This window comes from Rhinoraja longicauda, chromosome 9 (genome assembly GCF_053455715.1).
Source record: "Rhinoraja longicauda isolate Sanriku21f chromosome 9, sRhiLon1.1, whole genome shotgun sequence".
Lineage (NCBI taxonomy): Eukaryota > Metazoa > Chordata > Chondrichthyes > Rajiformes > Arhynchobatidae > Rhinoraja > Rhinoraja longicauda.
In genome coordinates, this window is record NC_135961.1 from 1,562,560 (window position 1) to 1,583,589 (window position 21,030).

The window sequence follows — 21,030 nt, forward strand, 5'->3', positions numbered from 1 at the left end:
CAACCCTGACTTACTCATCAAACCCGCTGACAAGGCAGGTGCTGTGGTAGTCTGGCGTGCTGACCTCTACCGGACCGAGGCCAGACAACAACTCTCAGACACCTCCTCCTACTTATCCCTGGACCATGACCCCACCGACGAACACCAGACCTTCATCATCAGCACCATCACGGACCTCACCATTTCCGGCGCTCTACCCTCTAATGCCTCCAAACTTATCGTTCCCCAGCCCTGCACGGCCCAATTTTACCTCCTACCTAAAATCCATAAACAGAACTGTCCCGGCAGACCCATTGTTTCTGCCTGCTCATGTCCCACCGAACATATTTCCACCTATATCTCAACTCCATCCTATCCCCCCGGTTAAATCCTTCCCCACCTACGTCCAAGACACCTCACATGCTCTCCATCTCCTCAATAACTTCCGGTTTCCAGGCCCCCACTCCCTCATCTTTACCATGGATGTCCAGTCACTCTACACTTCCATCCCCCACAAGGATGGTCTTGAAGCCCTCCGTTTCTTCCTCGACCGTAGAACCAGCCAATCCCCATCTACCAACACTCTCCTCCGCCTAGCAGAGCTGGTTCTTACCCTCAACAACTTCTCCTTTGACTCCTCCCACTTCCTCCAAACCAGAGGCGTAGCTATGGGCACTCGCATGGGCCCTAGCTATGCCTGCCTCTTTGTCGGGTACGTCGAACAATCCCTGTTCCGGACGTACACCAGCCCCATCCCCAAACTCTACCTCCGCTACATCGATGACTGCATTGGTGCTACCTCTTGCACCCATGCAGAACTCACTAACTTCATACACTTCACTTCCAATTTCCATCCTGCTCCTAATTATACTTGGACTATCTCCAACATCTCCCTACCGTTTCTGGACCTCACCATCTCCAATCACAGGAGACAGACTAGTGACTGACATCTACTACCAACCCACTGACTCCCACAGCTATCTGGACTACACTTCTTCACACCCTGTCTCCTGCAAAAAGTCTATCCCCTACTCCCAATTCCTTCGTCTACGCCGCATCTGCGCCCGGGATGAGGTGTTTCACACTAGGGCGTCAGAGATGTCCTCATTCTTCAGGAAATGGGGCTTCCCCTCCTCCATTATAGATGAGGCTCTCACTAGGGCCTCCTCTACATCCCACAGCTCCGCTCTTGCTCCCCCTCCCCCCATTCGTAACAAGGACAGAATCCTCCTCGTTCTCAACTTCCATCCATCAGCCAGCGTATCCAACAAATCAACCTCCAACATTTCCGTCACCTCCAACAGGACCCCACTACTGGCCACATTTTCCCATCCCCTCCTCTTTCTGCGTTCCGCAGAGACCGTTCCCTCCGTAACTCCCTGGTCCACTCGTCCCTTCCTACCCAAACCACCCCATCCCCGGGCACTTTCCCCTGCAAACGCAGGAGATGCAACACATGTCCCTTTACCTCCCTCCTCAACTCCATCCAAGGACCCAATCAGTCTTTCCAGGTGAGACAAAGGTTTACCTGCACCTCCTCCAACCTCATCTATTGTATCCGCTGCTCCAGATGTCAACTTCTTTACATCGGTGAAACCAAACGCAGGCTCGCCGATCGTTTCGCTTAACACCTTCGCTCAGTCCGCCTTAACCAACCTGATCACCCGGTGGCTGAGCACTTCAACTCCCCCTCCCACTCCCAGTCTGACCTTTCTGTCATGGGCCTCCTCCAGTGCCATAGTGAGGCCCACCGGAAATTGGAGGAACAGCACCTCATATTTCACCTGGGCAGCTTGCAGCCCAGCGGTATTGACTTCTCCAACTTTAGATAGTTCCTCTGTCCCTCTCTTCCCCTCCCCCTTCCCAGTTCTCCCACTGTCTTCCTGTCTCCATCTATATCCTTCCTTTGTCCCGCCCCTGACATCAGTCTGAAGAAGGGTCTCGACCCGAAACTTCACCCATTCCTTCTCTCGTGAGATGCTGCCTGACCTGCTGAGTTACTCCAGCATTTTGTGAATAAATACCTTCGATTTGTACCAGCATCTGCAGTTATTTTCCTACACTTTCCTCAATTGTCAGTGTGAGGCAAATTTTAGGAACAGCATGTCATATTTTGCTTGGGCATTTTACAACCCAGTGGTATGAACATTGACTTCTCTAACTTCAAGTAACCCTTGCATCCCCTCTCTCCATCCCTCCCCTACCATAGTCGTATCAGCTTCAAAGTCGTCTTGTTGAGTCTCATTGTCTGTACTCGTTCTCAACCAGCACACAGCTAACAATGGCCTATTTCCTTTATCCATCATTACTTTTTTCCATAACTTTCATACCTTTGTTCTATAATCTCTCTACATTACCGTCTATATCTCTTGTTTCCCTTTCCCCTGACTCTCAGTCTGAAGAAAGATCTCGACCTGAAATGTCACCTATTCCTTTTCTACAGAAATGCTGCCTGCCCCGCAGTTACTCCAACATTTTGTGTCTATCTTCAGTTTAAACCAGCATCTCCAATTCCTTCCTACACAGGACAGAGGCATAGAAACATAGAAAATAAGTGCAGGAGGAGGCCATTTGGCCCTTCGAGCCAGCACCGCCATTCATTGTGATCATGGCTGATTATCCACAATCAGTAACCCGTGCCTGCCTTCTCCCCATATGCCTTGATTCCGCTAGCCCCTAGAGCTCTATCTAACTCTCTTTTAAATTCATCCACTGCCCTCTGTGGCAGAGAATTCCACAAATTCACAACTCTCTGGGTGAAAAAGTTTCTTCTCACCTCAGTTTTAAATGGCCTCCCCTTTATTCTTGGACTGTGTCCCCCTGGTTCTGACTCCCCCAACATTGGGAACATTTTTCCTGCATCTAGCTTGTCCAGTCCTTTTATAATTTTATACGTCTCTATAAGATCCCCTCTCATCCTTCTAAACTCCGGTGAATACAAGCCCATTCTTTCCAATCTTTCCTCCTATGACAGTCCCTCCATCCCAGGGATTAACCTCGTGAATAGGTAGACACAAAATGCTGGAGTAACTCAGCGAGTCAGGCAGCATCTCAGGAGAGAAGGAATGGGTGACGTTTCGGGTCGAGACCCTTCTTCAGATATCAGGGGAGGGGGCAGGACAAAGATAGAATGTAGTCGGAGACAGGAAGACTGGTAGGAGAGCTGGGAAGGGGGAGGGGATAGAGATGGGAAGCATGGACTACCTGAAGTGGGAGAAGTCAATGTTCATACCGCTGGGGTGTAAACTGCTCAAGCGAAATATGAGGTGCTGTTCCTCCAATTTGCGCTGGGCCCCACTCTGACAATGGAGGAGGCATTTTCCAGGTGAGGCAGAGGTTCACCTGCACGTCCTCCAACCTTATCTATTGTATCCGCTGTTCCAGATGTCAACTTCACTACATCGGTGAGGCCAAACGCAGGCTCGGCAATCGTTTTGCAGAACACCTCCGCTCAGTCCGTCTCAGCACTTCAACTCCCCCTCCCATTCCCAATATGACCTTTCCGTCCTGGGCCTCCTCCATTGTCAGAGTGAGGGCCAGTGCAAATTGGAGGAACAGCACCTCATATTTCGCTTGTTCAGTTTATACCTAATCTGACAACACTGAGATAATAATCTGCCTCCTTGTTTTTGCCGCCAAAGTGGATAACCTCACATTTATCTACATTATACTGCATCTGCCATGCATCTGCCCACTCACTCGACCTATCCAAGTCACCCTGCAACCTCCTAACATCCTCTTCGCAGTTCACACTACCACCCAGCTTTGTGTCATCCGCAAACTTGCTAGTGTTACTTCTAATTCCATCATCCAAATCATTAATATATATTGTAAATAGTTGCGGCCCCAACACCGAGCCTTGCGGCACTCCACTCTCCACTGCCTGCCATTCTGAAAAGGACCCGTTTATTCCTAATCTTGGCTTCCTGTCTACCTACCAATTCTCTATCCATGTCAACACCTACCCCCAATACCATGTGCTCTAATTTTACTCACCAATCTCCCGTGTGGAACCTTATCAAAGGCTTTCTGAAAGTCTAGAAACACAACATCCACTGACTCTCCTTCATCCATTTTACTTGTCACATCCTCAAAACATTCCAGAAGATTAGTCAGGAAGGATTTCCCCTTCATAAATCCATGCTGACTTGGACCAATCCTTTTACCACTATCCAAATGCGCCGTTATTACCTCTTTAATAATTGACTCGAGCAACTTCCCCATCACTGATGTCAGGCTAACTGGTCTATAATTCCCCGTTTTCTCTCTCGCCTTCTTGAAAAGTGGGATAACATTAGCTACCCTCCAATCCACAGGAACTGATCCTGAATCTAATGAACATTGGAAAATCATCACCAATGCATCCACGATTTCTAGAGCCACCTCCTTGAGTACCCTGGGATGCAGACCATCAGGCCCTGGGGATTTATCAGCCTTCAGTCCCAGACGGGATTTGCTTTCTTGGACAGAGCATAAAACGAAAGGTTAGAAGCAGATATGGCAGTGAAGTTGCTCACCCTGGTTTTCTCAAGTCCAGGGCCTGGTGAACTGTTGGCAGTGGAACTTTTCCCATGATGAACAACATGACTTCAGACCTTTGATAGGCAGGCAAGGTATTGGCAAAAGCACCTAAAGAGTAAGGACAAATTGTAAGTAGAGGCAGAGACAAGCAGGTAGCATTGTAGTGCTGGCACATGGACAGGCTGCAGCAAGACCAGGGCACAGGATAAACCCAGAGTGAACACAGGGTGGACCCAGAGGGCAGCTTACCTATCTTGTATGGACCCTGCCCTTTCTAGAACTAGACCTGCAACCCTGGAAATCTGACACCCTCCCTCCTGCACAATCACTTCAGCCAGGCATTTATGTATCTCTTACCATATTTCTGTGTCATTGACACGTCACGCCAGGAGTATTCCAAATTGTTGTTTGTAAAATATATCAATGATACGGATGAAAATGTAGATGAGCTGATCAATAGGTTTGCAGATGACCCAAAAATTGACGGAGTTGTGGAAAGTGAGGAAGTTGTCAAAGATACAGCAGGACACAACCACTTGAGAAATGGCAGATGGACTTTAATCTGGATATGTATGAGGTGACCATTTTGGAAGATCAATTGCAAGAGGAAAGTATGCAGTAAATGGAAGAATCCTTAGGCACAATGACATACAGAAGGATGTTGGGGCGCAAGTCCATAGCTCCATGAAAGTGACAACACAGGTAGATGGAGTGGTAAAGAAGGCATACTTGTCTTCATCGGCTGGAGCACCGTATAAAGTAGGAAGTCTTGTTCCAGCAGTATAATATTTTAGTGAAGCCAAATTTGACCAATTGTTTGCACCTCTGAATATATAGGAAGGATGTGACCATAGAAAAGCCCGTCTACTCCCCACATTGTAGAAAACTCTATAATTCTTGGTCTTAAGTAAAGCCATGACACTACATTTCTGTTCTGGTGCGAGGACATTAACCCAATATGTTAATTCAGTTTTTGCTGACTTGCTGAGTGTTTCAGCTTTTTCTGTTTCATTTTAGATTTTCAGCATTTGCATTATTTTGGTTTTGGGACCTCTCAACGCTACATTCTGCACAGATTGCTGGAGTAACTCAGCGGATCAGTCTGAAGAAGGGTCCTGACCCGAAGTGTCACCTAACTATGTTCTCCAGTGATGCTGCCTGACCCACATTGTGTCTTCTCTTGTAAGCCAGCATCTGCAATTCGTTGTTTCTACAACATTCTGAATTTTGTTTCCTTTCTCTTTGCACTACCATGTGTACTCGTGTATGGTTTTGTAATCATGCATGGATCTTTTTTTTTACCTGGATAATACACAATACAAATATTTTCACTGTATCTTGGTACACGTGACAATAAACCAATACCAGTAGATCAACGTTGGTCTTGCTCCCTGTGCAGTTCAGCCACCCACTTTGGCTGCACTCCCCAGGAACTCTGCCTCATCTGTATTCAGTACTACATTACTTATAAGGTCCTCCTTATAGTCTCAAAGCCCTAAATGGCTTGGGAGCAGCATATTTTACAGAGTCCCTCCTTCTGATGCCCCTACTCGAGCGCTCAGGTCTGCTGATGCCAGCCTGTTAGCCACTCAATGCCGCAGCAGTAAGAACATTGGGGAAGCAGCCTTTTTCAACTGCGCCCCAAGCTGTGGAATACCCTACCCAGGGCTATGAGGGATGCTGACTTTTTATACGGCAGTTGATTTTTAAACGGCAGTTAAAAATATATCTTTTTACTCAACCTTTTAACTGATTTTACTTCCTTTGTTCTTTTACACTCCCAATTTTATATTTTATATTTCTATATAAATATGTGCTTTGTATGCCTATGTCCTTACTGTTTTAAATTGCATCTTTGTTTTAGACATGTATTTGTATTTGTGGAAAGCACTTTGTGCTGCATTAAATTGCATGAAAAGTGCTATATAAATAAAAGTTATTATATTATTATTGTTATTAAAATGTGGTTCCGAATATTTCCAAAGCAGATGACAGGAAGCAATCACCCTGCCAGCCATGCCACATGCCCAAATGACTTCACTCACCAATGGTCTTGATCACAGCCTCCTGAAACACTCGCTCCTCGTGCTCTTTGATGATCTGGTTGCTGATGTTGGTTGTGGAATCATATTTGCCCTTGACTTCATAATCAATGCTGAGGCGCAGATGTCGTAGCAATGTGTTGAACACCTCCAGCACCGTGGGCCCTAAGGAAGGAGGCAGTGGACTGAGCATGTGTTGGGAAGCTGAGGGCTGGCACACTGACAATGCACCAGTCAGCGTTTCTTGTATGCAATTCAGATCAGTGGGCCTGTGTGAAAGGATGCCACAGAAGGTGTGTTCTCATTACAGAGTAACCTTGTGGCTGAAGCATCTGCAAGATTATTTCTAAAGTCACAAGGCAGCTGCTGAGGTGAACAGCATACCCATAGAACAGACACTGTTCTAGCAAACCCTTACTTTGGAGCACCACAGCCCCTCATCCAGAGCAGTCCAGGCACCAGGCCTCAGAATGTACTTTTGCTATACATTTAAGAGGCATGAGAACAGTTACATAACCGGCAGGGAATAAAAGGACATAGCCCACGTGCAGGCAGATGTTCAGTTTAAATTAGCATCATAGCATTGGCACGGTAGGTCAAAGGGCTGTTCCTGTACTGTTCTATGTTGTCAGTTGCACTTTACAGAGTTCAGTTATCACAGTGGGGCTGCCCAGTTACAGCAGTAATGTCAGGCGCAGAGGTCACTGGGACTACTCTCTGGTGCCAGCGGATTGAGATACAAGGATAACCCACAACCCCCCGGCAGGGTTTTCGCCCATTGCCTCACATGGTAAATTTTCATCATCTATCATTCTGACTAAAGAGTAGGCGTGGGTGTATTTAGTGAGCAGAAGCAGAGAGGCATGCTTAAGCAACTCAATTCCACCTCGGGTTGAGTGACCGTCATCATGTGTCTCTGATCTGGTAGAAATAAACCACCACTGGCCACCAACACAATAACAAAATGCTGTCCGAAAGCAAAAGGAGTAAGGAGAGAAGTCTTCACACCCACCTACAGAGCCAGCGGCTGCAATCACAGCGGATTCAGACAGCACCTCCACAATGCCAGTACGTACTTTGGCGACACTCTTACTGTTGGCATCCAGATGTCCTACCAGCTGCTGTATGACCAGATGGGAATGTTGCGACTACATGAGACAAGGAGTGTAGAAGGATTAACAACAACCTTACTTTTACTTCCCTGACTCCGTCCAAACTACAGATCTATGAAGGCCATCTCAAAGTCCAAATACACCATCAGCACTGGCTTTCCTCCCTTATTCTGCTGGTTGCAAACTCAAAAGTCTCAGCACATTTGTGAAATATGTTCCTTTTATCAGTCCGTGATGACTTTGCCTAAATCGACCCTGCATTAAAATCTCTATTAAAAGCTAAGCATTAAGAAAAGTGATTGATAGGGAAATCCTAGTCCCACCCATCTGCCCAAAAGAATGTCCTCTTATTTATTGGGCTTCATGGGTCGGATCAGTCTTGAATTTGTGGAGCACCAGTGATCGGAATAGAAGATGTACTAGTGTCATGAGTTCTAGAAAAGGGTATCACTGGAGCAAATGAGGAGGCTATGCAATTCCTTGAGGGGGATGGCTTTTCAGAACAATGTTTTTGCCATTGGAATGACTATGGTAGGGGATATAGGAGGAATCTACTTGGCCCATCAAGCCAGCCTCGCCATTCAATATGATCATTGCTGATCTGCCCCAGACCTCAATTGCAGCCCTTCTTAAATCAAGGTACAACATTAACCAAACACCAGTCTTCCAGTCGCTCACTCTCAGCTGATGATATAAATATCTCTACCAGGGCCTCTTCCCACAGTCCCATTGTACATTGGGCAGGCTCTGTGGATTTAACCACCTTTATGTGCTTTACGACCACCAGCATCTCCTCTTTTATGTGGACATATTTCAGTGCATCACTATTCTTTTCTCTGAATTTCCTAGCTTCCATTATCATCTCCACGATAAATACAGACAAGAAATACCAATTTAAGACCTCGCTCAACTCCTGTGGCTTCACACATAGATCACATTGATCCATTATGATCTATTCTCTCCCTAGTTACTCCTTCGTTCTTAATGTGCATAAAATCTGTTAAGAGTCTCCTTTACCTTATCTGCCAAAGCGACCGTAACCTCTTTTTGCCCTCCTGATTGACCTTGCAAGTGTACCCCAGCTGCCTATACCTGTCTTACACCTGCTTTTTCCTAATGAGGGGCTTAATATCCTTCCTCAATCATGGTCAGCCAAGATTCCCATATCTGTCAGCCTTGCAGGAACATGTTGATCCTCAACTCTCCGTCTCACTTTTAAAAGCTTCCCACTTAACAAAGAGCAGAAATGCACCAGAACAGGCTGACAATGCCTGTGCCAAACATGATGCCAAGACCAACTCTTATCTGCCTGCACATAATCCACATCCCTCCATTCCCTGTATTTCCATATGCCTATCCAAAGGTCTCCTAAATGCCTCTATTGTATCTGCCACACCCACATCCCTGTCAGCATATTCCAGGCACCCACCACCCTCAATGTAAAAAAACTTCCCTGCACAACTTTAAACTTTGCCCCTCTCACCTTAAAGCTATGCCCTCTAGTATTTGATTTTTACATCCTGGGAAAAAAAAGGTTCTGACTGTCTATATGTAGGGAACTGCACATGGTTCCCCCCGAAGATAAGACACAAAATGCACCGGTAACTCAGCGGGACAGGCAGTGTCTCTGGAGAGAAGGAATGGGTGACGTTTTGGGTCGTGAACCATCTTCGGACTGTCTACCTTCTCTACGCATCTCATAATTTTATATACTTCTATCTGGCCTTCCTGCAACCTCAAGCTTCCCAGAGAAAACAATCCAAATCTATCCAACCTCTCCCTGTAGCTAATACGCCCTAATCCAGGCATCATTTTGGAAAACCTCTGCAAACCTCCATATTCTGTAATGGGACAACCCAGAACTGCATGCAATACTCCAAATGCACCTAAGCAAAGCTTCATCATGACTTCCTCACTCTTCCACTCAATGACCCAACCTATGAAAGCAAGTATACCATATACCTTATTTATCACTCTACTTATGTTACCACTTTCAGGCAGTTATGGAGTTAGACCCCAAGATCCATCTGTTACTGCTGTTAAGGGTCATGCCATTCATTGCAACATTTCACACTTGCTCAAATTCAACTCCATCTACCATTTAGAAACATAGAAAATAGATGCAAGTGGAGGCCATTTGGCCCTACGAGCCAGCACCACCATTCATTGTGATCATGGCTGATCATCCACAATCAGTAACCCGTGCCTGCCTTCTCCCCATATCCCTTGATTCCGCTAGCCCCTAGAGCTCTATCTAACTCTCTTTTAAATTCATCCAGTGAATTGGCCTCCACTGCCTTCTGTGGCAGAGAATTCCACAAATTCACAACTCTCGGGGGGAAAAGGTTTTTTCTCATCTCAGTTTTAAATGGCCTCCCCATTATTCTTAGACTGTGGCCCCTGGTTTTGGACTCCCCCAACATTGGGAACATTTTTCCTGCATCCAGCTTGTCCAGTCCTTTTATAATTTTATATGTTTCGATAAGATCCCCTCTCATCCTTCCAAATGCCAGTGAATTCCTCCACCCATTTCTGTAGCTGATCTATATCCCGCTGTATACTTCAACAGCCTTCCTCACAATCCACGATCCCAGCAATCCTGGAGACACCTGCAAACTTACTGCTAACTAACCCATCTACTTTCATGCCAAGTTGTTTATGTATCACAAAGAGCAACAGTCACAGCAAATATCCCTGTGAAAATCCACTGGTCACAGTCCTCCAGTCCTTGCATCACAACCTTCTGTCTTCTATCAGTAGGTCAGTTTTGAATCCATACGACCAAGTCAGTATTAATCCCAAGCATTTAATCTTCTGGATTAGCATATCATAGGGGAACTTTTATCAAAGACAGACACAAAAAGCTGGAGTAACGCAGTGGGACAGGGTCCTCTCGGGTCGAGACCCTTCTTCAGACTTATCAATTTGCTCGAGATTTTTTTGCTTACAAAAAGCTTCTTTCAATCAACCTTCGCATTGTGGACCACAATTTACAGACTCTCTTCAGGATGTTCTGAGGCCATTCAGTGATGTCCTTACCCTGGCACCAGGAAGCAACAATCCTGACTGGAATTATGTACATATCACAAAAACACAGACAAATGTTTCCTAACTAATTACCCAATCATTGCTGCTGCTGAGAAATTCTGCCAACGTTGATCCTATCAGCTAAATTGTTTGATCATACTTTAAAGTCTATCCAATTTGCATAGTCTGTCCAATTTGGATTTAAGGATTATGCAGGATTCTGTATTAGAAGATTAATTTAGACACTTTAAGCCGCTACATATGTTAGACTGGGAAACACTTGAGGTTTAATTGAACACAAACCAACAGCTGAGCCATTAATGCTCATTCACGGATAAATTCTGCAATCTCTACCCAAGGAAAATAGATAGAGAACAGCAAACCCACTGCAGCCCTCAGATCATTCAGTAACAATCCCAATACTGTTCACAAACTCACTGACTAGAGAGGTGCCTTTTTAATCTGGCAGGCTGAACTCTGTGCTGAGGCTAGGCTTCAGTTCTCAGACTGCACATTCCACTGTAGAGTCACAGAGCCATACAGCATGAAACAGGCTCTTTGGTCCAACTTGCCAATGCAAACCAAGATGCCCCATCTACACTAGTCCCATCTGCCCGTGTTTGGGTCATATTCCTCTATACCTTTCCTGCCCATGTACCTGTCCAAATGTCTTTTAAATGTTGTTAGAGCACGTGCCTCATCTACCTCTTCTGGCAGCTCGTTCCATACACCCACCACCCTTTGCATGAAAACATTGCTCCTCAGTTGCCTATTAAATCTTCCCCCTCTCACCCTAAACCTATGTCATCTGGTTCACAATTCCCAGACCCTGGTAACAGACTCTACCCTATCAATTCCCCTCAGAAGGCAGTGGAGGCCAATTCTCTGAATGCATTCACGGGAGAGCTAGATAGAGCTCTTAAGGATAGCGGAGTCAGGGGGTATGGGGAGAAGGCAGGAACGGGGTACTGATTAAGAATGATCACATTGAATGGCGGTGCTGGCTCGAAGGGCCGAATGGCCTTCTCCTGCACCTATTGTCTATTGTCTATGATCTTATACACCTCTAGAAGATCACCGCCTCCTGCCTAGCCTGCCCTACCTCTCCCTATAACTCAGGCCTTCAAGCCCTGGCAACATCCTCATAATTTTTGTCTACACTCTTTCCAGCTTAACAGCATCCTTCCTATAGTAGGGGAGACCAAAACTGAACATCATACTCCAAATGCGGCCCAACCAATGTCTTGTACAACTGTCACATAACTATGTAACTTCATTGTTGCTGAGTTGATATGGCAAACCAGTGGCACAACTTGTAGAACTGCTGCCTCATAGTTCCCGAACCCTGGGTTCATTCCTGACCTCAGGTAATCTTTGTGTCGTGTTTGTACATCCTTTCTGCTTTCTCCCACATCCCAAAGATGTGTATGTTGTTAGGTAGATTGTGGAGGGAATAAATTGAAATGAGTGTAAATGAGTATTCAATGGTTGATGTAGACTTGGTGAGCCAAGCTGTATACTCTATGATTAACATCATTGATTCAGAGCTCCACACATTGATAAACAAAGCATACCACACAGACAATGTGGCCTATAAATAATACACCTTCCCTTCTGAGACTGTTTCCTAATGGTTCCACCAATGCAATAAACTTTTCACAATTCAACAGGAAATATTGATGACCAATGGCGAACCGCACACTGATGGTACAGATCACTGGCCTGAGGAGTGAGGAAATAGTCTATGGAGTGTAACAGTGGCTGCCTTTCTCCCTGATACAAGGTGGTATAGTCCCATTAGTGACAATGCACAATAAGATAATTAGGCAAAAACCTTACAGCATAGTTACCTGAACGGAATACATGATGATTTTGAAGCAGTGCACCGCAAACAGCTTTGGCTCCCACAGTGAATGGTTATCCAAGTGCCTGAGGAAAAGATTACAAGCGGTTTAATTATAATGGCCAATATGTCACATAGGATGTCTTCAGTGGCAGGTTGCAATTTTCCCTGCGTCCTTTCTTCCACTGCCAGAGGTGAGGGAAGCAGCATCTCATTCTATTTCCTTGTCCTTAGCTCTCTACCTTTGCAATCGTCCTCAGCCATGTAATCTCAGAACTCTCTTCCTTGTGAGTAATTTCAAGGACTGATTGATAACTTAGGTGACCTCAGCCGCATCATCTTGGAATATTGGACAGAGTACTTACTCGTTTAGGAGAAGCTGGTTCTAATCTCGAAGGAAATGTCCAACTCAGTCGATTATCAGGGTTTGAATGTTGACAAAACAGGCCTCCATCCACAAGAACACGAGATCAAAGCATTATAGGAAGCTCCGTGCCCCCAAAATGTTATGCGGTTACGCGCATTCCTAGGACTAGTCACGCATTACAACTGGTTTATAAATCAGTCGTCTACAGTGTTAATGTCTTCATATCATTTATTGCAGTAGGACCTACGCTGGGTACGGTCAAGAGCAGAGCAGAAAGCATTTGAACAAATAAAACCAACCGCCTTAAATTTGGCACCTAAGCTGGTGTATTATGGTCCAAAAAAGCCTAGAGTTATGAGGTGTGACGCTTTGCCATATGGGCTAGGGGCTGTCCGTTTACATCGATTACTTAGGTGCAGGTGTAGGCCTTTCGGCCCTTCGAGCCAGCACCGCCATTCAATATGATCATGGTTGATCATCCACAATCAGTACCCCGTTCCTGCCTTCTCCCCATATCCCTTGATTCGGCTAGCCCTAAGAGCTCTATCTAACTCTCTTGAATGCTTGTGGAACAGAGATGCCCGTTGTTTTTGCGTCAAGAACAATGTCTCAGACAGAGATAAATTACTCATAGCTTGACCGAGAAGCCATTGCTGTGATGTTTGGCACCAAGCGTTTTCGCTTATATATATATATTTGGACGCCCTTTCGAAGTCTAAACAGACCACACCCCTACTAGGTCTGATGGGGGAAACACGAGGTATCCAGCTCATGTCGTCACTGAGAATGCAATGGTGGTCTTTAACCTTATCCACTTATACACAATGAAGTACACGCCAAAAAAGGACGATATTGTGGCTGATGCCCTGAGCAGATTGCCCATTGTCGATGGAACAAAATCCAGCACACCTCATTTGAAGCTGTTCACCTGTTGCAAAGCCTAGATAAAACACTAATCAAAAGTCGCATCATTAGGCATGGGGCAGGTCGGAATCCACTTTATGACAGCTAAAAAGAGTGCTACAAGTCGGTTCACCTGACTAACAGCCTTTTACAAATGATCAACATGAAATGAGCCTGCAGGATGGCTGCTATTATGAGGTAACCGAGTAGCGGCTCCCCTTCAAGGCCGTCAATGCATACTCTGCGATCTACATGATGCTCACCCAGGTGTGGTTAGAATCAAGGCACTTGTGAGGAGCTATGTGTGGTGGCCAAAAATGGACACCGATATTGAAAATATTGTACGCATTTGCTCTATTTGTCAGAAGATGCAAAATACATCAGTAAACATGCCGGCATCTAAAGCGCATGCGTGCCAGCATCTTAGACAATAGACAATAGGTGTAGGAGTAGGCCATTCGGCCCTTCGAGCCAGCACCACCATTCAATGTGATCATGGCTGATCATTCTCAATCACTACCCCGTCCTGCCTTCTCCCCATACCCCCTGACTCTGCTATCGTTAAGAGTGACGTGGTTCTCGGCCAGGACACGGTCTGAAAGGCTGCAGCCATTATTTGTAAGTTACGATGCTGTTTAAAGTTCAAAGTTAATTAGTAAATTACTGTAAAATTACTTACTCCATTGCGGTTATTGTTCCGGGCAAAACATAATAAGGATGACCAGAACTGTATGCTGTGCTCAACTGTGGCCTCACCAACATCTTATACAGTGTACGATAATGTCCTGTAATCAATACCTTAACCAATTAAATCAAATGTGCCAAATGCCTTCTTCACCTCACTGACTATTTGTGTTGCCATTTTCATGGAATGATGTACCCATGATTTGGACGAGGGAATTGAATGCAACATCTCCAAGTTTGCAGATGACACGAAGCTGGGGGGCAGTGTTAGCTGTGAGGAGGACGCTAGGAGGCTGCAACGTGACTTGGATAGGTTAGGTGAGTGGGCAAATGCATGGCAGATGCAGTATAATGTGGATAAATGTGAGGTTATCCACTTTGGTGGCAAGAACAGGAAAGCAGACTATTATCTGAATGGTGGCCGATTAGGAGAAGGGGAGATGCAACGAGACCTGGGTGTCGTGGTACACCAGTCATTGAAAGTAGGCATGCAGGTGCAGCAGGCAGTGAAGAAAACGAATGGTATGTTGGCATTCATAGCGAGGGGATTTGAGTATGGGAGCAGGGAGGTTCTGCTGCAGTTGTACAGGGCATTGGTGAGACCACCACCTGGAGTATTGCGTAGAGTTTTGGTCTCCTAATCTGAGGAAAGACATTCTTGCCATAGAGGGAGTGCAGAGAAGGTTCACCAGATTGATTCCTGGGATGGCAGGACTTTCTTATGAAGAAAGACTGGATAGACTCGGCTTGTACTCGCTGGAATTTAGAAGATTGAGGGGGGATCTTATAGAAACTTACAAAATTCTTAAGGGGTTGGACAGGCTAGATGCAGTTAGATTGTTCCCGACGTTGGGGAGGTCCAGAACGCGGGGTCACAGTTTAAGGATAAGGGGAAGTCTTTTAGGACCGAGTGAGAACGTTTTTTGTTTTCACACAGAGTGGTGAATCTGTGGAATTCTCTGCCACAGAAGGTAGTTGAGGCCAGTTCATTGGCTATATTTAAGAGGGAGTTAGATGTGGCCCTTGTGGCTAATGGGATCGGGGGGAATGGAGAGAAGGCAGGTACGGGATACTAAGCTGGATGATCAGCCATGATCATATTGAATGGCGGTGCAGGCTCGAAGGGCCGAATGGCCTACTCCTGCACCTATTTTCTATGTTCTATGTTTACCCGAGGTGTCCTGCTCTACAACATTCCCTAGGCCCAAACCAAGGGAATGTTGGCTGCCCTGGTTCGTCTTACCAAAATACAACACCTCACATTTATCTGAATTTCAACTCCATTCCTCAGATCATTGGCCCAGTTGATCAAGGTCCTGTTGTAATCTTAGATAACATTTTTCCCACTCCATAATTCCACCAATTTTAGTGTCATCTGCAAACTTACTAACCATGTTAACAACATTGTCATCATTAATATAAATATACCACAGTAGATTTTGCACTGACCCCTGTGGCACACTACATATTAGAGGTCTCAGGTCCCAAAAACAACCCTCTACCATCACCCTCTGTCTCTTCAACCCGATTTTGTATCCAATCGGCTAGCTTGGCCTGGACACTGTCTACCACACTGCTCTCATCAATCTTCTCGGTCACCTCTTCAAAAAGCTAAAGTCAAGTGCTATAGGTATGGAGCAGATGACCAGCCTTTTGTGTGAATGTGCTTTATATTCAATTGTTAATTTCTGTTGAGTCATAGATGATCTATTCTGAAAATTAGCAATATTAGAAGGTTTAGCTCAGAATAGTTTGTCTAATCTGATGAACAATGCATTCTGTATTCAGCAATGCTCAGCATATCACTTACATATCACTTACACTTACATTAAAACTGGCTTGATGGCATTTTTGATGTTTCCGTAGGCAGCTCTGCCCAGCAGCTCCCGGAGACAACCTTCTGCCAGAGCAGCTGGACTCTCCTTCTCCTTCTCAGTTGCTTGCAGTGGGGATGGAGATCGGCTAAAAAGATTCATTTAGCAGAATTAAGATAGTTGTAATTTTTAATACCAAGATGGAAAATTAAACTTTTTATGGATCAGGAGTATGGGGCCAAAGGAAGATACAGAGTTTGAGATGAGCCACTTTTGCCAGTTCTGTCTTCTCATTTTGAAGTTGGCCTTCCCCCTGTTCAGGACCTTCATTTGTAATCTATCCTTGTTCTCCACAACAATCTTTTCCCACTGATCCTCCCACCACTTGCCAACCTAAGATTCCCTTAGACCTGCACATTTGCAGGTAAACAAGGTGGCAAAGAGGACTTTTGGAACTCTGGCCTTCATCAGTCAGGGAATTGAGTGTTGATATAGTAAAATGTAAGGTCAACAGTCTAAGGAAACCTAGATGTTAAGATAGGAAAAAGGGTCTTGACCCGAAACGTCACCCATTCCTTCTCTCCAGAGATGCTGCCTGTCCCGCTGAGTTACTCCAGCATTTTGTGTCTACCCTGATTTCCTTCCTGAAGTGAGTGATGCCCTGAATTCGAAACAATACTCCAGTGGGGTCCATCCAATCTATATATTACTAAAACTCTCATCTTGTCTGTTTGTTTGTGCGTACCCAAAATAAAGGTACACGAAAGCGCAATAATTTTAGGCCCACCTTACTCACCATTGGCCTGCGGTTCAAATGGTTGTTATATTTTAAAAGTTATTAACTTTTTAAACTTTAAAATATCACTTAAAAAAACTTAATAAATTTGATTGGCTCTACCACCTCCTCCCCATGTGGGGTCCGGTGCGTCCTAACTGGCTTCTGCCGCGTGTTCGAAGTCACAATGGGAACCCAACGTGTCTACGCCGGCGCAGTTGGGGCCCGTTGATCTAATACTTATGAAAGATGGCCGCTGGATCCGTACATGCGCAGTTGAGGGAGAGTTGTCACTCAGAGGGGGGCGGGATCCGCATGTGTGATGGAAGTGGCAGCCAATGAGGGGGGGGGGGGGGAGAGCTCTCCTGCTGCTGGCCGCCACGACGGTTGCCTGGGGCCGGGGTGAGTGGCTCCCTCTCCCCTTTCCTCGCCCGCCCCGCGCCCGGGGGAGTTTTAAGGGTGGTTGAGGGGGGATGGAGTGGCTGAGTGTCGTCAGTTGGGGGAGGGTTGTCGGGCCCGCAGGAGAGGTTTGGACGGAGGGTGTCAGGCCCACAGGAGAGGTTTGGACCCAATGGGTCCACGTCCGCCTAGTATATTATAAAACCTGTGGAGGAGAGTTATTGATGTACAATTCAATTACTTCCCTTTAATAAATATTTGGTAGTCTTTGAAGCTGGAATGCTGCTTAATGGAAAGCAGTGATATGTGGAAGCTCGTGAGTACCCAGCAGGGAATGAGGGAATTGAACATAAGATTTCCCAGTTTGACCCGGTCTACCTTAAAGAACGGACTCAAGGACGGCTCATGACTGGGTTGTTGTTCTATTAAGGCTAAAGTGAATTTATTTAGCCCGGAGTTCCCAAATTTGGTGGTAGAAAATAAGCGAAAGACAGAGATTTTGAAACCAAGAATGATGATCGGATTGGAGAACCAAAAGGTCTCGCAGCTGTGCAGCTAAGAAAGAATAGGGTGGCTTACCTGTCGGCATCCTCTACCTGCTGCAAATTGAAGAGCAGTGAGGGGACAATCTTATCCATGTGCTGGGGTTCCCAGATGTTGGCTTGCAGCTCATCACTGACTGTCTTTCTCACCACTCCCTGCAGACCCTTTATTCCAGACATACGGATTCTGATGGGAAGAATGTAGCAAACGCTATCAAAAATGTGCATTCACTTACCACCAATCTCCCCATTGGCATAGTAAAAGGAAGGCAACTCCAAGATATCCAAGAAATTCCACACACTTCAGCTTTGGACAAAAGTAACTGGTCCTCAATGAGACAGCATTTGTGTTGATCATGGACTTCTGGCGCTGAGGGTGCACACTGAGGGGTTCTGTTGTCTGCTGTGCCCAAGGACATAACCCCAAACCTACAACTAGGTTCCAAGTCCACATTCCTCTCTGAGGACAGGCATGTCCCACCAATGGAATCACAGGTTTACACAAACAAGGACACTGTGAGAGACCCTCGACATGCCACATCCACACTGGTGAAGTGAGATAAATCTACGTTCTCACCCTCCCTCCCAATCACCACCCTCCATTCCCACCCTCCCTCCCAATCACCACCCTCCATTCCCACCCTCCCAATCACCGCCCTCCATTCCCACCCTCCCTCCCAATCACTGCCTTCCATTTCCACCCTCCCTCTCAATCACCACCCTCCATTTCCACTCTTCCTTCCAATCACTGCCCCCATTCCCACTTCCCCTCCCAATTACTGCCTTCCCACCCTCCCTCCCAATCACCGCCCTCCCTCCCATTCACCACTCTCCATTCCCACCCTCCCTCCCAATCACCACCCTCCATCCCAATCACCACCCTCCATCCCAATCACTGCCCTCCATTCCCACCTGCCCCAGTGGACCCAGTTCCTGTGCTTCCTTTCAACTCGTTGGTCTAGCTCCCATGGTCTTCATAGGTTCATGACTTAGGAGCAGAATTAGGTCATTTGGTCCATCCAGTCTACTCCGCCATTCAATCTTGGCTGATCTATCTTTCTCTCTCAACCCCATTCTCCTGCTTTCTCCACATAACCCTTCGCACCTTACTAATCAAGAATCTGTCAATCTCCACGTTAAAGATAACCAATGACTTGGCCTCCACGTCTACCTGTGACAATGAATTCCACAAATTCACCACCCTCTGGCTAAAGAAATTCCTCCTCATCTCCTTTCTAAAGGTACGTCCTTTTATTCTGAATTTAAATAGACCAGTATCTCGTTTCCCAAACTTACCCTGTTCATTGGAAAATCTATTATAATATTTATAAAAAGTGAATTCAAAGTGTGTTGGAACATTAATAGGACTAACAATAAATAATCTGAAAAATCTGCCGCACCACAACAGTCCTGAGGGAGCTGGATTGTCAGAGGCGTATTGTATAGTTTTAGGATGACACCCTGCTCAATGCCTCAGCCAATTAAGGCAAGAATTCCAGAGGTCATCCTAATCCTCAGCAATGCCACCTATAGGGAAACATCTCCATTCTGTTCCTCCACACATGCTGATTGCCTGTGCCCCTGTTCGGCTCACCCTCACTAAATCTGTTTGACTGGCAATGACACTGTTTAACACCACATTTTTGCTCACTCCTCATTACAATTTATTTGTAAAAAAGAGTGAAAATCAGGAAATTAACAATGAGGATCATAAAAAAACATTTTTCACAGAATCAAAGGTTTCAAGTTATTAACTTACCAGCTAACCTTTGGCCCCATGCCAGCTGCAACAGGTTGCTCACAACAGAATTGGCTTCTGCCTCAATCTAGCAACCCTCATATGACCACCCACCCTTAACTCACCTCTCGCAGCCCCTCCCCAAGCAGTGATTGCCACCCTTTGACTCAATAAGTCCCACTCCCATACTCCCTCCAACCTCAACCATGCCTGCAGTAGCCCCTTGCTCCGCCACCCCAGCTGACATCTAGCCCTTCTCCCACCCTCCTCAACAGCTCAGGCCAATAACAGCCCAGATATTGCTGATTTCCTTTGAATGCTCTGAATTGGCACAGCCCTTGGTGTAAAGGCTAACTTGGGGCTCGGGCATCATTAAGTTCCAGTCAGTGAATGCCTGTAGTGAGACTACTGTATACCCCTCTTCAGGTCTAGAGCACATTCTAGTCAACTGGTTCACATTTTCCCAGATTGAATCTCATTTCCCATTTTTTTCACACTTGGATAATCCATTGTTTCCCACCCAAACCACCCCTCCCCAGGTACTTTCACCTGCAACCGCAGGAGATGCAACACCTGTCCCTTTACCTCCCCCCTCGACTCCATCTAAGGACCCAAACAGTCTTTCCAGGTGAGGCAGAGGTTTGCCTACACCTCCTCCAACCTCATCCTCTGTGTCCACTGTTCCAGGTGTCAACTTCTCTACATTGGCGAGACCAAGCGCAGGCTCGGCAATTGTTTAGCTGAAAACCTCCGCTCAGTCTGTCTTAACCTACCTGATTTCCCGGTGGCTCAGCACTTCAACTCCCCCTCCCATTCCCAATCTGACCTTTCTGTCCTGGGCCTCCTCCATTGTCAGAGCGAGGCCCAGCGCAAATTGGAGGAACAGCATCCCATATTTCACTTGGGCAGTTTACACCCCAGCGGTATGAACATTGACTTCTGTAACTTCAGATAGTCCCTGCTTTCCCTCTCTATCCCCTCCCCCTTCCCAGTTCTCCCACTAGTCTTCCTGTCTCCGACTACATTCTATCTTTGTCCCGTCCCCTCTGCTGACATCAGTCTGAAGAAGGGTCTCGACCCGAAACGTCACCCATTCCTTCGCTCCAGAGATGCTGCCTGACCCGCTGAGTTACTCCAGCTTTTTGTGTCTACCATTAATATCTCCATTACTTCCCAACCACCATGCCAATTTTTGTACCGTCTATAAATTGCTTCAATTTTCTCCTCTCCATGTACATCTAACTTGCAGATATGCACATGACAGAAAGTAAGGAACCTAGCACT

At 46.1% G+C, this 21,030-nt stretch overlaps 1 protein-coding gene across 7 annotated transcripts in view; it reads right to left on the reverse strand.

Moving 5' to 3' along the window:
- LOC144596438 (protein EFR3 homolog B-like) overlaps positions 1–21,030 on the reverse strand; it is a 100,502-nt gene that overhangs the window by 42,477 nt on the left and 36,995 nt on the right. For all 7 annotated transcript variants that reach the window (XM_078404679.1, XM_078404681.1, XM_078404680.1 and 4 more), the window contains 6 exons: positions 18,046–18,195; positions 16,306–16,440; positions 12,532–12,610; positions 7,555–7,690; positions 6,546–6,707; positions 4,497–4,608 (listed from right to left, as the gene is read on the reverse strand). In XM_078404679.1, coding sequence (XP_078260805.1) covers positions 4,497–4,608; positions 6,546–6,707; positions 7,555–7,690; positions 12,532–12,610; positions 16,306–16,440; positions 18,046–18,195 — 774 coding nt within the window. The remainder of the gene's footprint in view (positions 1–4,496; positions 4,609–6,545; positions 6,708–7,554; positions 7,691–12,531; positions 12,611–16,305; positions 16,441–18,045; positions 18,196–21,030) is intronic.